Here is a 19,390-nt window from a genome sequence, read left to right as displayed (position 1 = left end):
GGGCCACATCGTGCTTAGCACAATGACAATACAGACATTTACAATACAGAGCAGGGCTGTACACTCACTCTTGTATGGTTTGCCCACAGCACCGGTGATAAAGAGGTTGTTAGGTGTGTATAACACAAGTATGAAGCATGCGTATCATCTCTGAACGCACGTCATCGAGATCGTAATGAATCAATATCAGGAGTATCAGAAGCGGCAGTAAGATCTAATAACATCAAAGCATCATGATTTCCTAAATCAGCATTAAGAAGCGCTGTCTCGGTACAGCTCTAAAACCCGACTGAAGACTTGATCAGGTCCAGAGGGTTTAAGAAAGTTATTCATAAGAGGCTAGATAACCGCATGCTTTAAACTAGTCAGACTTGACACGCTGAAACGAACTGAGAATTAGAAAATGTTCTCATATTTTGACATATACACTGGTCAGCCACAACATTTAAAACCACCTGTTCAGAAATCATGTGCTAAATAAATATAATACTATAACCTTATTACGATCAGTTCTTGGCATCAGTAATAGCAAAGATGTTTCCCAGTCATAGCAGGCCTTTTAAACAAAGTATTTAATTTGGAGGGCTAAAATTATGGTCAAAATGATCTTTTATTTGTAAATATCACTGTTTTTTCTCCTTCTAACATTATGATTGTACCTCAGGAAACGTGCAGTTGATGGTCCTTCACATCATCACTGGTTAGACGTGTGCCGTCTGTGAAACTCAGATCCGTTTTTATTGTAATTATTATTCATGTATGCAGGGACAGAGTCTGTCCAGGATCTGGCGGAGTGTGATTCAAGCCCCTTTCTTGACCGGTAAAAGAGACTGACACACTTAGACATTTATTCTTCTGTGTAATTATCATCACTTCAGTGTGTTTAACTGTTTGTGTTGATGATTTCACAGCCTCTCTTCCTCTCAGCCCTCGACAGCATGAGGTCATGTACCAGACATTCGTCCTGCTTCTGAAGTACGTCTCCAAGCCAAAGCATGGGAAGGGGGGGGGGGGGGCTCCTGCTATTCATATTCATCATCTATACTATACCAAGAAAAATATTCACTATGGTTTTTATGTAATTGTAAAAATGCTACATGTTTGAAAGCTACTCCACTTAATACACCCAAGTCAGTCATCACCTCTTTACAACGAGAACCATTACTGAACTGAACCAGTGATTTAATTTATTATGAATAGAGTTGAAGTGAGTTTTTGAAAGTGAGGAAGACATCACTCAGTCCGTCTCTGGAGACTCGTCAGCGTTCAGAGGAAGAGCGCTCAAACCTGGGATGAAGAACTGACCCTGTGTCAGCACAATAATCAAGAATACAGTTTTAGTTTGAATGCAACACCAGGTTAATTTTGGGTCTTATGGGACTCCAGGACATAGTTTGAGTTTTTATGATTGTTTTTAGAAATCGCACATGAAAATGTAAATTAAATGAATTAACAACAGACATTTAAATATTTATTATAATATTAATCCAGAGTTTGGAAAGATTGTAAAGTGTTGTATTTGTAAGGTTTGAAATGTGCTTGAATCTTGAACATGTGCTCAGAGATGTCCATTTCTGCCTCTCTATAATTGTGTTTAATCTTTATTGTATTTGTTGTAGATGTCCGTTTGTGTTCTCGCTGGATCTGCTTGGCATCGCCAGGAGGTTTGCTCAGTTCAGTCTGCAGGCGTTCTCCCTGGGCACACTGTTGCTCGTCCCTTGTGCCAAGAAGAAGGAACCACAGATCCAGGTTCACACTCACTGTCACACATTTATACACTGGCTATTACATATGATCCAGTTATTAGTGTTTATTAATAGTGATCTGTGATTCTGGAGTCAGTATTCATAACAAGCTGAGTGATGTAGTGCAGAGATGGATCTCTGTGAGTGGGATTTGATTGGTCTGTCACTGTTGAGTTATTAGTGATTTATATGGTGAATGTCTGCAGGTTCTCCTGTTTGACTGATGTGTGATCTGAACGTGTTTGAGTCCGACTGAAACAGGATGTTGTGTGTGTTGTTGATCAGAGCTTCCTGTTGTCCTGTGAGCCGAGTCTCGTTCTGGATCAGGTGGAGCAGAGCATGAGCACCGGAGAGTTAGCTGGCCTTCCTTCACAGGTGTCTGATCAAACACATCTGTGCTCAGGGCTCCTTCACGTCTGACTCATTTAGGATGTCTCACCTTGTCATCTGTTGTAGATCAGAGAGACCGTGTTCACCTTCCTCTGTCGAAACGGCAAGTCACAGATGTTGATGAAGACCAGACACTTCACTGATCTGAAGAAGCACTTAATCTCAAAGGCTCAATCTGAGACCGTGCAGGAGCTGCTGAACTGCCTTGTGGGACAAAACCGGTTCGTTCATCCTGCATGACATTATTATCGTTACTATTATTGTAAATCATTTTTATCTTATTTTATTTCTTTATTTAGACATAAGTTATGTTAAGGATCACGTACAGTATGAATATAATAAACCTTGAAAGAGTGATTGGGACGTTCATGATGAACACGAAAAAAGGGAAGTCGTGGCCTAATGGTTAGAGAGTCGGACTCCCAATCGAAAGGTTGTGGGTTTGAGTCCCGGGTCGGCAGGAATTGTGGGTGGGGGGAGTGCATGTACAGTTCTCTCTCCACCTTCAATACCACGACTTAGGTGCCCTTGAGCAAGGCATCGAACCCCCAACTGCTCCCCGGGCGCCGCAGCATAAATGATGAACACTGCTCCGTGTGTGTGTGTGTGTGTGTGTGTGTGTGTGTGTGTGTGTGTGCACTTCGGATGGGTTAAAAGCAGAGCACGAATTCTGAGTATGGGTCACTGTACTTGGCTGAATGTCACTTTCACTTCACTTTATTTTAAAGGTTCCTTATTTTGATTTGGAGGTCTCCTACAGTGTTAACATGCATCCAACTAAAAATATATATATATATATATCTCAACAATATATAATTATTACTTATTTAACTACTAGTGGATGCGCTATACTTTTATTATTCAGAAAGTGGCTGATAATCTGTGACTAATATTTTGTCGACTGATTTCTCCTCTGAACTGTTCCTCAAGCACGCTCTAACTCTCTCTCCACCGCTGACGAATCACAACACTACTGAGACCCCACGCCCGATTCTTACAACACACTCAGAAAAACAGCGATTAAAGCCCAAAAACAGATTAAAATCTAAAGCAGATCCATAAACCACTTTTTAAGTTCACACAATCTCACTAATTTGTGCAGCTTATTCGTAAGCATCATGGATCGAATCGATGTGTGCTGTTTAATGCATTTGAGATGTTGTGTTTTCCTATGAGCATAACTGACACGACACAATATATACCGTATTTTCCGCACTATAAAGCGCACTTAAAAGCCTTTAATTTTCTCAAAAAATGACAGTGTGCCTTATAATCTAGTGCGCCCTATATATGAAAGCAGTTCTAAAATAGGCCATTCATAGAAGGTGCGCCTTATAGTGCGGAAAATACGGTAGGTATATTTTTTGCTGAAATATTTGTTGTTGGGCATTAAATGTGTCTCTTCTATAATTTTAAACCTACAAATAAATGTATTTTATGATGGCAGTAACTGTAAAGGGACTATTGTAATGGGTAGATCAGATATAATCTAGTACAGTCTTAATTACTAAGATCAGACGAGTTAATGTGTTTTATACTAGTTCAAATTGTCATTTACTTTTAATTTTCAATTCAGTGATTTTATTGAATTAGTGTTATTTTAATGCTTTAAAAGGCTATTTTAGATTGTAATGTTCTGCTGACTATAAAAGGTACAGCTGTAATAAAACCAGAGAGAAAGGCTGCATGGCTAGAAAATAAACAATAATATTAATAAATCAATTAATAATATGTGAGAGTCAGAGCTTGATCTATCCCGGTGTTAAAACTTCTTTTATGGAACCAAATCATTTGACAGTGAGTCAGAGTAACTGAAATAAGCCGGGGTTATTCGTAAACTTGTTGTATGAAACAGGCCTTGAGTAATTGCATCGGTAGCTGCTTCGTATTTATCTGTAATGTATCGTATCGTATCGTATCGTTGGCTATGCATCGAGATGAGTATCTCATCGGCCTCATTATGGAGAGATGCACATCTTTACTCTAAATCCCTACTCTGCTCTGATTGGTCAGATGTTGTGATTGGTCTATCACTTACTGCACGTGTCAGAAATGAATAGTCCAAGACCATAAGATCCGGAGACTTCCTCATACAAACAGGAGCACAATCATGCTCCACACTAGTAATAAGAACGACAAGAATGACATTTCAGTCAGACTGCTGATGTCTAGACAATAGCAAGAGTTAGCTGGTTAGCAGCTCTCTTACTGAAGCTCTTTATTCAGCAGCAGTATTAAATCTGGAAGCGCATATACTTACTTTCCAGCAACACGCCAAAATAAGAGTTTAAGTTTGAAAATGATGAGCTATATACAGTGTATATGCAGTGTGTGGACCAAACCAAATCTGTGAACACTGTGAAAAGCTGGCATTATTCTGCTGTGTTACTGTAGAAATGAATTTCACATCCTCCGCTATCCGAGCTCATGTAAACTAGTTTTGCTTTCGCAGCACTGAAAACAGACATTACAACAACACAGACCAAAACTCTGCAGGCCATTCAGTTTCTTTCCTTTGGTCATGCACTTTCATCTTTAAAACCTTCAGAAACAGCCATATTACACCCTACACGGCAAGTAATATTCAAAAAATCATAATAGGGGGACTTTAAGTTCTCTACGGTCAGTTGTTTCAACAGAGAACTTCACTTCAGTATCGTGTGATATTGTTTAACTAGATAATATAATACAAATAAAGACAAAACCAGGTGTATTTTCTGCCCCAGACTTGAGTGTCAGAGGTGTAGGATCACGAGTGAAACCCTGCTTTAGTTTGGGACACTGAATGTCTGCTCACTCTTACGAGGCCATGATAGATAATATATATCAAACACACCTGTAGTTTCATTAAATGATTTCAATTAAAATATTCCCTTTCTATTACCAAGTGAATTTGTATTTCTAACAAACTGTCTTTCAATGTTTTTTTTTTCCCTGAACAGTGAAGAGGAGGCCATTTCTTTTGCTCATGAATTTCTGAAGTACAGAGAGCTGAAACGAGGACAAGCAGCTCCTCTGAGCAACACTTTCTCTGATCCTGTCAGGGTAATCCATCTTCAATATTCAAATGAGCTTCATTTTTTAGGGATGCACCAATAGCAGATTTCTCTGTTGATACTGTTAGCTGATTGCTCGAGATGAAATCATCCGATCGGAGGTTAGGAGCACGATCCCATATCACGATAATATTAGAGGTCTAAATTAACAACAAACACCAAAATATTATATTCAACTGCTGTTTATTTTCCAATATAATAATCAAACCCAAAAATACTAACCTGATTCCAAAAGAGTTGGGACACTGTACAGATTGTGAATAAAAACAGAATGTAATCATGTGAAGGTTTCTAATATCAATATTTTATTCAGAATACAACATAGTTGACACATCAAATGTTTAAACTGAGAAAATGTATAATTTTAAGGGAAAAATAAGTTGGTTTTAAATTTCATGACATCAACACATCTCAAAAAAGTTGGGACAAGGCCATGTTCACCACTGTGTGGCATCCCCTCTTCTTTTTATAACAGTCTGCAAACATCTGGGGACTGAGGAGACAAGCTGCTCAAGTTTAGGAATAGGAATGTTGTCCCATTCTTGTCTAATACAGGCTTCTAGTTGCTCAACTGTCTTAGGTCTTCTTTGTAACATCTTCCTCTTTATGATGTGCCAAACGTTTTCTATGGATGAAAGATCTGGACTGCAGGCTGGCCATTTCAGTACCCGGATCCTTCTTCTACACAGCCATGATGTTGTAATTGATACATTTGAGATCAATTTACTTTGTTGACTTTCCTATCCCGCACGGAGACCGCTGAACGAGCCTCTTTAAATGGTTTTGTGGCGCTCGTTGTTATATTTTAAAACACAATTGCAATGTTTTCAACTGACATTATGGCATTTAAAATAAAATGATCCCAAATGTAACAGTGGCGCGCGTGACTGCGCTGTGCATTAAGTGAAGCGCATATTAATGTGCTCACATTAATGTTGCTCACATTAATGTGATCCTGATGGATTCTGTTCTAGAAAATGTCAGATTTAGATTTGTTGCGTTCCGGTAGGCCCAGCCTATTTGTTTTTCAGAATCCAGCACACAGTGCATTAGGTCATGACAGCGCGTGCGTGCAGACGAGGACGAGCGAGCACGGGTTTGACTAGATTTATTTGGAGATTACTGCTCATGTCTCATTCGGCACAAATCCAATTGTATCCATATCCGCAATGTATCTGAAGGTTAAACTATTATTTATAATGTAACTATTTATAAACGTTGTTTAAATTACTGATCAAATAATCGGTCAGTCGTTAACCGTAATGCTGCAAAATGAGTCTATTGCCGCAGCACGCTGTCACCTGCAACACAAGGATGTGCCAAATGAAGAGACACCTCAAACATCATCAAATCACTTTTATTGTCACATCACCACAGCACATGTGCATTAGTGAGTGAAATTCTGGGAGGCGTGCTCCAGACAGTGCAGAAACAATTAACATATAACCATACAGACTTCAACAGGTGCCAATGTGCAATATACACATATATATAGTCAGTACACACAGTGTACTCTTAGACATATTTACAGTAAGCATTGCACATTATACACAGTATATACATATTCTACATTACGTAGACATATGTACACATAAAATTTGCTAAGGTGCAACAGATTATACATGAACTGAATACACAAATTATCATGGATGTGCATTGGATGGTATCCAGTGGTAGCAGGTAGGTTATTGTATTAAATGCAGTGTGTATGTATAGTCCAGTGTTGAACTGTTGAAGGTAGAGTGCAGTGTGTGGCATACCATATTGTGGGAGTATGCAGTAGGGTGTATTAGTTCTGACTGTTCATTAGTCTGATAGCCTCAGGGAAAAAGCTATCCCTCAGTCTGCTAGTGCGGGATCGGATGCTGCGGAGACGTCTTCCTGAGGGCAGCAGAGAGAGCAGTCTGTGGGATGGGAGGCTGGAGTCACTGATGATCCTCCGGGCTTTCCTTATACTCCGCCTGGTGTAGATGTCCTGGAGGGAGGGAAGCTCACCTCCAGGATTAGGTTAATGCAGCCTGTCAGAATGCTCTCTATTGTGCATGTGTAGAATGTTCTGAGGATGCTGGGTACATTCCAAACTTCCTCAGCCGTCTCAGGAAGAAGAGGCACTGGTGTGCCTTCCTAAGCACTGCACCAGTGCGTGTAGACCAGGTGAGATCCTCACTGATGTTAACGCAGAGGAACTTGAAGCCGTTTACCCGCTCCACAGGTGTCTTGTCGATGGTAATGAGTGTGTGTTCTCTGCTCTGTCTCCTGAAATCCACCACCAGCTCCTTGGTCTTGTCGATGTTGAGTGAGAGATGGTTCTGCTGACACCATTTAGTCAGGGTGCTCACCTCCTCTCTGTAGGCCATCTCGTCGTTGTCTGTGATCAGGCTTATCACTGTTGTGTCATCAGTGAATTTGACGATGACGTTGGAGCTGTGTGTGTCTGTACAGTCATGTGTGTACAGGAAGTACAGGAGTGGGCTGAGGACACAGCCCTGAGGAGCACCAGTGTTAAGGGTCAGCAGGATGAAGTATTGTTGCCCATTCTGATCATCTGACTTCTGCCTGTCAGGAAGTCCAGGATCCAGAGACGGAGAGTGCACTCACATCTTCTGCAGCAGCGGTGGGAGCACTCTCTGTGTGGGTAGTGTTGTGAGCCTCGAAACGAGCATAAAAGTGATTAAGCTCATCTGGTAGGGAGGCGGCGATGTTCACAGAAGCTGGTTTATTCCCTTTAAACTCTGTGATGTTATTGATGCCCTGCCACATGCTTCTTGCATCGTTAAATTGTTCTTCATCATTAATAAGTGGCTTTTGGTTGGGGTAGATGCGGATTGTTTTTGTCGGCAATACATCTACACACTTCCTGAAGAAACACATTACAGTTTCTGAGTACGCCTCTGTCCCAGTCCACGTGATCAAAACAGTCCTGTAGTATAGCCTCTGATTGGTCCAACCAGCATTGGATTGTCCTGAGGGCGGGTGCTTCCCGTTTCAGTTTCTGCCTATAAACAGGCAGCAGCAGAATGGAAGAGTGATCCGATTTGCCGAAAAGTAGGCGGGGGAGGGATTTGTAGGCATCCCGGAAAGGAGAATAACAGTGGTCCAGTGCACGATCACCGCGCATGTTGATGTGTTGAAAATATTTTGAAGCTATTCTGAAATTGTCTTTGTTAAAATCCCCTGCAACAATAAACGCTGCATCTGGGTACACTTATATTCCCATACAGTTTCTTGAGTGCCTGGTTTGTGTTGGCTTGAGGGGGAATGTAAACAGCTGTGATTATGATCGCTGTAAATTCCCTCGGTAGCCAGAATGGTCGACACAGAAGAAATAAAATTCTAGATCAGGGTAGCAGAAGGATTTAATAGAGTGTAGGTTCCTTTCATCACACCACGAGTTGTTTACAAAGAAACAAATGCCCCCACCTCTGCTTTTCCCTGTGAGCTCTTTCGTTCTGTCCTAGCGGTGCACAGAGAACCCCGTAAGCTCGATGGCTGAGTCTGGAACCTCTGCAGACATCCAGGTTTCTGTGAGGCAAACTATCAAAGACAGTTACACTAACAACATCCAACACATAGGACTACAAAATATCAAGTAAAACAAATGAAAACCTACAGAGTTTACTTGGAGCACGCACCACGACTGTCATGCTCGACGCCATCTTGGATGTTATGTATTATGTATAATTTTATCTATTCTTTATAATTTTATATTAGCGGTAAATGTCCATCACCTGCTTTCAAATGGAGCTGCACTTACTACGTAGAGTCGTAGTTCGCTGAAAAGGTATGCAATATTGCGTTCATAACCGCATGCGATTCATCTGTGATTATGAACGCGATATTGCATAGCTTTTCAGCGAACTACGGCTCTGTATATTAAAGGGTTAGTTCACCCAATAATCAAAATTATGTCATTAATAACTCAGCCTCATGTCGTTCCAAACCCCCGTTCATCTTCGGAACACAGTTTAAGATATTTTAGATTTAGTCCCTCCATTGAAGCTGTGTGTACGGTCTACTGTCCATGTCCAGAAAGGTAAGAAAAACATCATCAAAGTAGTCCATGTGACATCAGAGGGTCAGTTAGAATTTTTTGAAGCATCGAAAATACAGTTTGATCCAAAAATAGCAAAAACTACGACTTTATTCAGCATTGTCTTTTCTTCCGTGTCTGTTGTGAGAGAGAGTTCAAAACGAAGCAGTTTGTGATATCCGGTTCACGAACGAATCATTCGATGTAACTGGATCTTCTTCAACCAGTTCACCAAATCGAACTGAATCGTTTGAAACGGTGAAAAAGATGAGTCTTTAGATGTTTCTTGAAAATGAGTAAAGACTCGGCTGTTCGAATTGAGATTGGGAGGTCATTCCACCAGCTGGGTACAGTCCAGGAAAAGGTCTGTGAGAGTGATATTGAACTTCTTTGGGATCGCACCACAAGGCGTCGTTCACTTGCAGAGCGCAATTTCTGGAGGGCACATAAGATTAAACCAGTGTAACCTGATAAGGAGAGGAGTAACGTGAGCGTTTTTCGGCTCATTGAAGACAACTCTCGCTGCTGCATTCTGGATCAACTGCAGAGGCTTGACAGTACATACAGGAAGGCCCGCCAGGAGAGCATTACAATAGTCCAGTCTGGAGAGAACAAGAGCTTGGACAAGAAGTTGGGTTGCTTGCTCTGACAGGAAGGGTCTAATCTTCCTAATGTTGTATAAGGCAAACCTGCAGGACCGGGTCGTTGTAGCAATGTGGTCTGTGAAGCTTAACTGAAAATCCATCACAACTCCTAGGTTTCTGGCTGTCCTAGAAGGAGTAATGGTTGATGAGCCCAGCTGTATAGAGAAGTTGTGATGAAGCAATGGGTTAGCTGGAATCACCAGGAGTTCTGTCTTCGTAAGGTTAAGCTGAAGGTGATGGTCATTCATCCAGCTAGAAATATCACTCAGACAGGCTGAAATGCGAGCAGCTACCGTCGGGTCGTCTGGCTGGAATGAGAAGTAGAGTTGGGTGTCATCAGCGTAGCAGTGATAAGAAAAGCCATGTTTCTGAATGACAGATCCTAATGATGTCATGTAGATGGAGAAGAGAAGTGGTCCAAGTACTGAGCCTTGAGGAACCCCAGTAGCAAGGTGGTGTGACTTTGAAACATCACCCCTCCAAGACACACTGAAGGATATGTCAGAGAAGTAGGACTTAACCCACAGGAGTGCAGTTCCAGAGATGCCCATCTTTCTGAGGGTGGACAGGAGAATCTGGTGATTTAACGGTGTCAAAAGCAGCAGACAGGTCCAGTAAGATGAGTACTGAGGATTTTGAAGCTGCTCTTGCTAGTCGCAGGGCTTCAGTAACCGAGAGCAGAGCAGTCTCAGTTGAGTGGCCACTTTTGAAGCCAGATTGGTTGCTGTCCAGGAGGTTGTTCTGTACAAGGAACATAGAAAGCTGGTTGAACACAGCTCGCTCAAGTGTCTTTGCAATGAATGGAAGAAGGGATACCGGTCTGTAGTTTTCAAGAAGCGCTGGATTTAGAGATGGTTTCTTGAGCAGTGGGCTTACCCGAGCCTGCTTGAATGCTGAGGGAAATGTTCCAAAGTGAAGAGAGAAGTTGATAATGTGAGTAAGCGAAGGTATGACTGAAGAAGAGATTGCTTGAAGGAGGTGAGTGGGGATTGGATCAAGTGGACAAGTAGTAGGATGATTGGACAGGAGAATGGAGACGTCCATCTCTGAGAGTGGGGAGAAGGAGAAAGAGTGTGCGTCGGTCATTGTGAAGTTGTCCTCAGTCTGCGGTGTGGAGAATTGGTCACTGATGGATCTTGTCTTATTTGTGAAGAAAGCTGAAAAGTCGTCCGCTGTAAGAGTCGATGGAGGAGGTGGTGGCGGCGGATTAAGAAGAGAAGAGAAAGTCTTGAAGAGTGTCCGAGCGTCACAACAGTTGTTAATTTTGTTGTGGTAGTAGGATGTTTTAGCCATGAAGACATTTGCAGAGAAGGAAGAGAGGAGAGACTGATACACACTGAGGTCGGTAGAGTTTCTTGATTTCTGCCATTTCTTCTCTGCAGCCCTGAGTTTAGAGCGATGTTCACGGAGAACCTCGGACAGCCAGGGGGCAGATGGGGCGGTGCGTGCTGGTCTACACAACAGTGGGCAAAAGTTGTGCAAGCAAGATGTTAAAGTGGAGCAAAGAGTGTCCGTAGCGCTGTTCGTGTGCAGAGCAGAAAATTGAGAGAGTGCAGGAAGTGAGGACGAAACCACAGAAGATAGGCGAGATGGAGAGAGTGAGCGTAGGTTCCGTCAAAAGGTGACTTGCGTTGGAGTGTGAGGAACTTCAGGAGTAAGTGCTAGGTTAGCAATAATGAGGAAGTGGTCTGAGGTGTGCAGTGGAGCAACTGAAGAGTTGTCCACAGAGCAACAGTGCGTGTAGATGAGGTCCAGTTGGTTGCCTGATTTGTGAGTCGGTGTAGTAGACACTAGCTTGAGATCAAATGAGGTGAGCAGAGTTTTGAAGTCAGCAACCTGGGGTTTATCTAGGTGGATGTTGAAGTCACCAAGCAGTACCAGAGGAGTACCATCTTCAGGAAAGACACAAAGCACTGCCATCAAGTTAGCACTTTTAAACATTCGCTCACTAAAATATAATTCTGTGAAGAGGTCACAGAAATGTTATCAATAATTTCCTCAGAGTGTGACTGTTTTGCAATTGCAGGAGATTTTAATATTCACATAGACAATGCAGAAAACAAAACTACAAAAGAAATGATAACGGTTCTAAACACTTTTGACCTGACTCAGCATGTGCATGGACCCACACACAAAGGTGGACACACTCTGGATCTAATCATCAGTAGGGGTCTAAACATTTCATCCATTGTTACTAAGGACGTAGCACTATCTGATCACTTCTGTATTTTCTTTGATATATTGATCTCTGCTACCACTGAATCTAGATCTGTCTCTGTCAGAAGGAGATGCATTAACGAGAACACAAGTGTACTATTTATGGAGGCTATATCTTTAACACCAAGCATTTCTGCAGACTCTGTTGATACTCTCCTTGATTCCTTCAACTCAAAGGTTAAGAATGTTATTGATGATATTGCTCCAATAATAATCAGTAAGAAAACAGACAGACAGAAATCAGTTTGGAGAAAATCAACAGCAATTCAGACTCTGAAAAGACAATGCAGAAAAGTTGAGCGGATGTGGCGGAAGACGAAACTTGAAATTCACTATAGCATCTATAAAGACCGCCTTCATGCTTTTAATGTGAAACTAGCCACAGCTAGACAGAATTTCTTCTCAAACCTTATAAACAGTAACTTAACACTCATACTCTTTTTGCCACTGTTGCGAGACTGACAAACCCCTCAAGTCAGATTCACAGTGAAATGCTATCAGACAGCAAATGCAATGAGTTTGCTTCCTTCTTTTCTGAGAAGATCATCAATATCAGGAAGGCGATTAGCACATCCTCAAGTAATGCAGAGGTCAGACAGATTTGGCCACAATATCAAAAAGATACTATGTCTATTTTTGTAACAATTGATAGCAAAAATTCAAGAAGACATGCAGCACCTAAAATCGTCAACCTGCTATCTTGACACACTTCCCACATCATTTTTTCAAAAGTGTGCTTAACTGCTTAGAAGCAGATCTTTTAGAAGTGGTGAACGCCTCACTTCTTTCTAGGACATTTCCAAACTCCTTAAAAACTGCAGTTGTTAAGCCCCTCCTGAAAAAGTGCAATCTTGATAACACCATTTTGAGCAATTTTAGACCAATATCTAATCTTCCTTTTATAGGCAAAATTATAGAAAAGGTAGTTTTTAATCAGCTGAACAAATACTTAAACTCAAATGGATACCTGGACAATTTTCAATCTGGTTTTCGACCGCAGCACAGAGACAGCACTCATTAAGATAATAAATGATATTCGCTTAAATTGTGACTCTGGCAAAATATCGGTGCTGATATTGCTAGATCTCAGTGCTGCGTTTTACACTGTCGATCATAACATACTAAAAGAGAGACTGGAAAACTTGGTCGGGCTTTCTGGGATGGTACACAAATGGTTCAGGTCATACTTAGAAGGGAGAGGCTATTATGTGAGTCTAGGAGAGCATAAGTCTTAAGTGGACGTCCATGACATGCGAAGTACCACAAGGGTCAATTCTTGCACCGCTCTTGTTTAGCCTGTACAGTCGTGGCCAAAAAGTTAGCTGCTTAACTGCTTTTAGATCTTTGTTTCAGTTGTTTCTGTGATGTACTGAAATATAATTACAAGCACTTCATACGTTTCAAAGGCTTTTATCGACAATTACATGGCATTTATGCAAAGAGTCAGTATTTGCGGTGTTGGCCCTTCTTTTTCAGGACCTCTGCAATTCGACTGGGCATGCTCTCAATCAACTTCTGGGCCAAATCCTGACTGATAGCAACCCATTCTTTCATAATCACTTCTTGGAGTTTGTCAGAATTAGTGGGTTTTTGTTTTGTCCACCCACCTCTTGAGGATTGACCACAAGTTCTCAATGGGATTGAGATCTGGGGAGTTTTCAGGCCATGGACCCAAAATTTCAACATTCTGGTCCCCGAGCCACTTAGTTATCACTTTTGCCTTATGGCACGGTGCTCCATCGTGCTGGAAAATGCATTGTTCTTCACCAAACTGTTGTTGGATTGTTGGAAGAAGTTGCTGTTGGAGGGTGTTTTGGTACCATTCTTTATTCATGGCTGTGTTTTTGGGCAGAATTGTGAGTGAACCCACTCCCTTGGATGAGAAGCAACCCCACACATGAATGGTGTCAGGATGCTTTACTGTTGGCATGAAACAGGACTGATGGTAGCGCTCACCTTTTCTTCTCCGGACAAGCCTTTTTCCAGACGCCCCAAACAATCGGAAAGGGGCTTTATCGGAGAATATGACTTTGCCCCAGTCCTCAGCAGTCCATTCACTATACTTTCCGCAGAAGATCAATCTGTCCCTGATGTTTTTTTTGGAGAGAAGTAGCTTCTTTGCTGCCCTTCTTGACACCAGGCCATCTTCCAGAAGTCTTGTCCTCACTGTGTGTGCAGATGCGCTCACACCGGCCTGCTGCCATTCCTGAGCAAGCTCTGCACTGGTGGCACTCCGATCCCGCAGCTCAATCCTCTTTAGGAGACCATCCTGGCGCTTGCTGGACTTTCTTGGACGCCCTGAAGCCTTCTTTACAAGAATTGAACCTCTTTCCTTGAAGTTCTTGATGATCCTCTAAATTGTTGATTTAGGTGCAATCTTAGTAGCCACAATATCCTTGCCTGTGAAGCCATTTTTATACAACGCAATGATGGCTGCACGCGTTTCTTTGCAGGTCACCATGGTTAACAATGGAAGAACAATGATTTCAAGCATCATCCTCCTTTTAACATGTCAAATCTGCCATTCTAATATTTATGTAATTCTCAAAACTTTTGGCCACTTTATCACCAGCAGGGTGGACTATTGTAATGGGCTCCTCACCGGCCTTCCCAAAAGACCATTAGACAGCTGCAGCTCATCCAGAACGCTGCTGCCAGGATTCTGACTAGAACCAGAAAATCTGAGCATATCACACCAGTCCTCAGGTCCTTACACTGGCTTCCAGTTACATTTAGGATTGATTTTAAAGTACTTTTACTCGTATATGGGTCAAAGACGAAAAAGTGTTTAAGCATAAAGTGTAATGCTGCTTTAAACTGTTGTAGTTTTTTCCCCAAAAAAATGCTTTTATTTAATTGCTATTTTGTTTTTGTTTTTCTGAGCAAAAAATATACATTTTCCCCTGATTTACAGAAGACACCCAGTAAAATGTCATTCAGTGTAACAATCTTGTCAGGCATATTTACAACAAAAATCAATTTGACATATTAAAAGACTAATTACTTTCACCCCAAATACTAATGAGTTGTAATTTTACATTTGTAACATTTGCCACTATCCTAGGTTTTGCCTATTTGTCAGTAAGAATTTTTTACTAATTTAAAACACAATAAAATTTAGTATGCTCCATTATTCATTTAGGTATTTTAATATGTACATAAATACATAAATACATGTATTTGCATAAATATTGTGTTACACTGAATGACAATGTAACATTATTTCAACCAAATTTTGACGTTTTATTCTCCAAACACTTATTTGAAACCTTTAAAGTAGACATTTTACTTAGATTTAATGTGCTTTTATGGACACAAAATCACTTTTGTACATTTCTTTTGTTGCGGACATCTTAACGCCTTTGACCCATATAAGTCACTAAATGACCTAGGACCGAAATATATTTCAGATATGCTCACTGAATATAAACCTAACGGAGCACTCAGATCATTAGGATCGAGTCAGTTAGAAATACCAAGGGTTCACCCAAAACAAGGGGAGTCCTCCTTTAGTTACTATGCCGCCCGCAGTTGGAATCAGCTTCCAGAAGAGATCAGATGTGCTAAAACACACACACATTTAAATCTAGACTCAAAACTCATCTGTTTAGCTGTGCATTTATTGAATGAGCACTGTGCAATGTCCGAACTGATTGCACTATATTTTCACTTTTTTTTTATGTAAATTCATTTTCTGTTTTTAAATTCAAGTAAATGTTTTAATCATTAAAAGTTTTAAAATTGATTGTTTTATTTTTGTTATTTTTCGTCTTTATTATTTTACTTTTATGTAAAGCACTTTGAATTACCATTGTGTACAAAATGTGCTATATAAATAAACTTGCCTTGCCTATATTCCTACTCTATCCTTGCATATATATGTGGTGAGAGGTGTCCGGTACTGGAGGCAACTAACAACAACAATTATACTAAAGTTCGACTATACCGTTATATACAGGAACTACTAGCCTCATAACAAGGGGCGCACAGGTTTGTTACCAAAAATGGGTGAGCAGAGAGACTTAAGCCAGGGAGTGCCAAAGATGAGGCATTTTTATTCAAATGCAAAAATAGTTTCAAACCATCAATACATTAACATCGAGAGCACAATATTCACATGTGACAAAGAAACACTTTACAAAAATTCAATATAAAGAAATAAAATACAAAAAAAACAAATACAAAAAAGAAAGCTTAAGGGAGGGAGATGGCCTGCTGTAACCCTCAATTCACACACAAACACACACACTGGTTAACTCAAAGAAACAAGGCACTCAATGTGAACACCTTTAAACCGCAGCTAAACCCCTCTATACACTTTCCCCCTCTCGCGGTTTACGAGAAAAAAAAAAAAAAAGGGGGCAAACAATAAACACTAACGATTAGCTGGTACTAACCAGCCCCGAATACACAAAGACAATCATTCAAGTCAATCTCACCTTGTAACTAAAAACAAATGATATTACATACATGCAAAAATAAGCACAAGGAAGAAAAAGAAAAATATCAGTTACAATTTGCAGCAAAACAAAGAAAAGCCAATCAAAAGAAACAAACAAACAGGGCCACGATTGCCCAAACACTCGAAGGCCAGCAAGAAAACAGCCATTTCCACTTCTTACTCTTCGGCGCGCAGTCGTCCGGGCCCGCAGTTATAAAACACACAAAGTTCACTTCAACAAAACAATGACCGGAATAAGCCCAGGCAAGGCAGCAGTGAGTTAAGTCAAAAGACATGCACCTCGTCCCATAATATTGAGCTGAAACCCTTGATTGTGTCACTTAACCTGTCAAACATGAAACAGAAAAATTACTAATAAAACTAGAGACTAGTAAGTTATCAACAGACAAAAAAATTGTGTAATCTGAACCAGACATTAGACATCGTCGACGTCTGATGCCAAATTGTCAAACATCGCCCAACCCTAGCTTCTTCTGTTTATTATCATATATGCATTAGTCAGTAATAGGTTTTTTTAAAAGCATTTTACTTACTTTTCTGGGTGCATCCGTGACAGGTGTCTGTTAAAGTTTGAAGTTGTCCCAGTCTTTTCCTCAATTGTGCGATTACACACACAACATTTAGTATTAGTATACTCTTTCCAGTATTAGATGCAAAATTCGAGAGAATGGAGTCTCGAGTTGGACTCGAGTCCAAAGAATAGTGACTCGAGTCTGAGTCCAGGACTCGAGTACTCCATCACTATTAGACGGCCCTAAATCCTACAGATCCTTCACACACGAGTTGCAGTCTGACATTGTTCTGGCCCTTTTGATTGAAAGGATATAATTGGGTTCAAACAATCAGCTGATAGCAGATGATTGGTGCATGATCTGCTCATTTTTTGTATTTAATGTCTATTGTGGTTGTACATAATATTTAAGACTGTAGATATACTTTATGTTCTCTGTCTCTCTCTCTCTCTCTTTCTTTTTTGTCTTTCAGGAATTTTTGGAAAAGGCCCTGGAACCCAGAGTTACACAAACATCAGCATAAGATTTAGATGATTTGTTGTCTGTGGGTAATAATATAGTTTATTAATAATCCTATCTGCTTGTACATTTTACATTAAATAGTATTACAATGTTTACTGATATTTTGTGAATATAAACACCAAGTGGATGTAGAGGCATACCTGCATTACAAATAAAAACTAATACCTTTTCTCAATAATGTGGAAATGTTTATGTAGCTTGCAAGTTTCCTTTAGATATGTTATACAAAAAGACTATGGTCATTATTTTAGTCAAGTCACCTTTATTTATATAGCGCTTTAAACAAAATACATTGTTTCAAAGCAACTGAACAACATTCATTAGGAAAACAGTGTCAATAATGCAAAATGATAGTTAAAGGCAGTTCATCATTGGATTCAGTTATGTCATCTCTGTTCAGTTAAATAGTGTCTGTGCATTTATTTGCAATCAAGTCAACGATATCGCTGTAGATGAAGTGTCCCCAACTAAGCAAGCCAGAGGCGACAGCGGCAAGGAACCGAAACTCCATCGGTGACAGAATGGAGAAAAAAACCTTGGGAGAAACCAGGCTCAGTTGGGGAGCCAGTTCTCCTCTGACCAGACGAAACCAGTAGTTCAATTCCAGACTGCAGCAAAGTCAGATTGTGCAGAAGAATCATCTGTTTCCTGTGGTCTTGTCCTGGTGCTCCTCTGAGACAAGGTCTTTACAGGGGATCTGTATCTGGGGCTCTAGTTGTCCTGGTCTCCGCTGTCTTTCAGGGATGTAGAGGTCCTTTCTAGGTGCTGATCCAGCATCTGGTCTGGATACGTACTGGATCCGGGTGACTGCAGTGACCCTCTGATCTGGACACAGACTGGATCTGGTGGCTACGGTGACCTCGGAACAAGAGAGAAACAGACAAATATTAGCGTAGATGCCATTCTTCTAATGATGTAGCAAGTACATCGGGTGTTATGGGAATTGTTCCCGGTTCCGGTTTACCTAATTAATGCAGCCTAAAAATCCTTTAACAGATTTGGATATTAAAAGCATATTGGTATGTTATGTGTATGCCAGGTTAAAGAGATGGGTCTTTAATCTAGATTTAAACTGCAAGAGTGTGTCTGCCTCCAGAACAATGTTAGGTAGGTTATTCCAGAGTTTGGGCGCCAAATAGGAAAAGGATCTGCCGCCCGCAGTTAATTTTGATATTCTAGGTATTATCAAATTGCCTGAGTTTTGAGAACGCACCGGACGTAGAGGATTATAATGTAAAAGGAGCTCATTCAAATACTGAGGTGCTAAACCAATCAGGGCTTTATAAGTAATAAGCAAGATTTTAAAATCTATGCGATGCTTGATAGGGAGCCAGTGCAGTGTTGACAGGACCGGGCTAATATGGTCATACTTCCTGGTTCTAGTAAGAACTCTTGCTGCTGCATTTTGGACTAGCTGTAGTTTGTTTACTAAGCGTGCAGAACAACCACCCAATAAAGCATTACAATAATCTAACCTTGAGGTCATAAAAGCATGGATTAACATTTCTGCATTTGACCTTGAGAGCATAGGCCGTAATTTAGATATATTTTTGAGATGGAAAAATGCAGTTTTACAAATGCTAGAAACGTGGCTTTCTAAGGAAAGATTGCGATCAAATAGCACACCTAGGTTCCTAACTGATGACAAAGAATTGACAGAGCAACCATCAAGTCTTAGTGTTCTAGGTTATTACATGCAGAGTTTTTAGGTCCTATAATTAACACCTCTGTTTTTTTTTGTTTTTTTATTTAGCAATAAGAAATTACTCGTCATCCAGTTTTTTATATTGACTGTGCATTCCATTCGTTTTT

At 40.6% G+C, this 19,390-nt stretch overlaps 1 protein-coding gene across 2 annotated transcripts in view; it reads left to right on the top strand.

Moving 5' to 3' along the window:
- The window catches only part of kntc1 (kinetochore associated 1), a 113,942-nt gene extending 96,186 nt beyond the window's left edge, over positions 1-17,756 (top strand). For both annotated transcript variants that reach the window (XM_059544220.1, XM_059544212.1), the window contains 7 exons: positions 766-820; positions 912-975; positions 1,620-1,749; positions 2,031-2,120; positions 2,202-2,356; positions 5,078-5,180; positions 17,529-17,756. In XM_059544220.1, the coding sequence (XP_059400203.1) occupies positions 766-820; positions 912-975; positions 1,620-1,749; positions 2,031-2,120; positions 2,202-2,356; positions 5,078-5,180; positions 17,529-17,579 (648 nt within the window). In that variant the 3' untranslated portion in view covers positions 17,580-17,756. The remainder of the gene's footprint in view (positions 1-765; positions 821-911; positions 976-1,619; positions 1,750-2,030; positions 2,121-2,201; positions 2,357-5,077; positions 5,181-17,528) is intronic.
- The last annotated feature ends 1,634 nt before the right edge of the window (positions 17,757-19,390 follow it).

The sequence above is a fragment of the Carassius carassius genome, chromosome 4 (genome assembly GCF_963082965.1).
Source record: "Carassius carassius chromosome 4, fCarCar2.1, whole genome shotgun sequence".
Lineage (NCBI taxonomy): Eukaryota > Metazoa > Chordata > Actinopteri > Cypriniformes > Cyprinidae > Carassius > Carassius carassius.
This window is presented reverse-complemented; position numbering and strand designations above follow the sequence as displayed.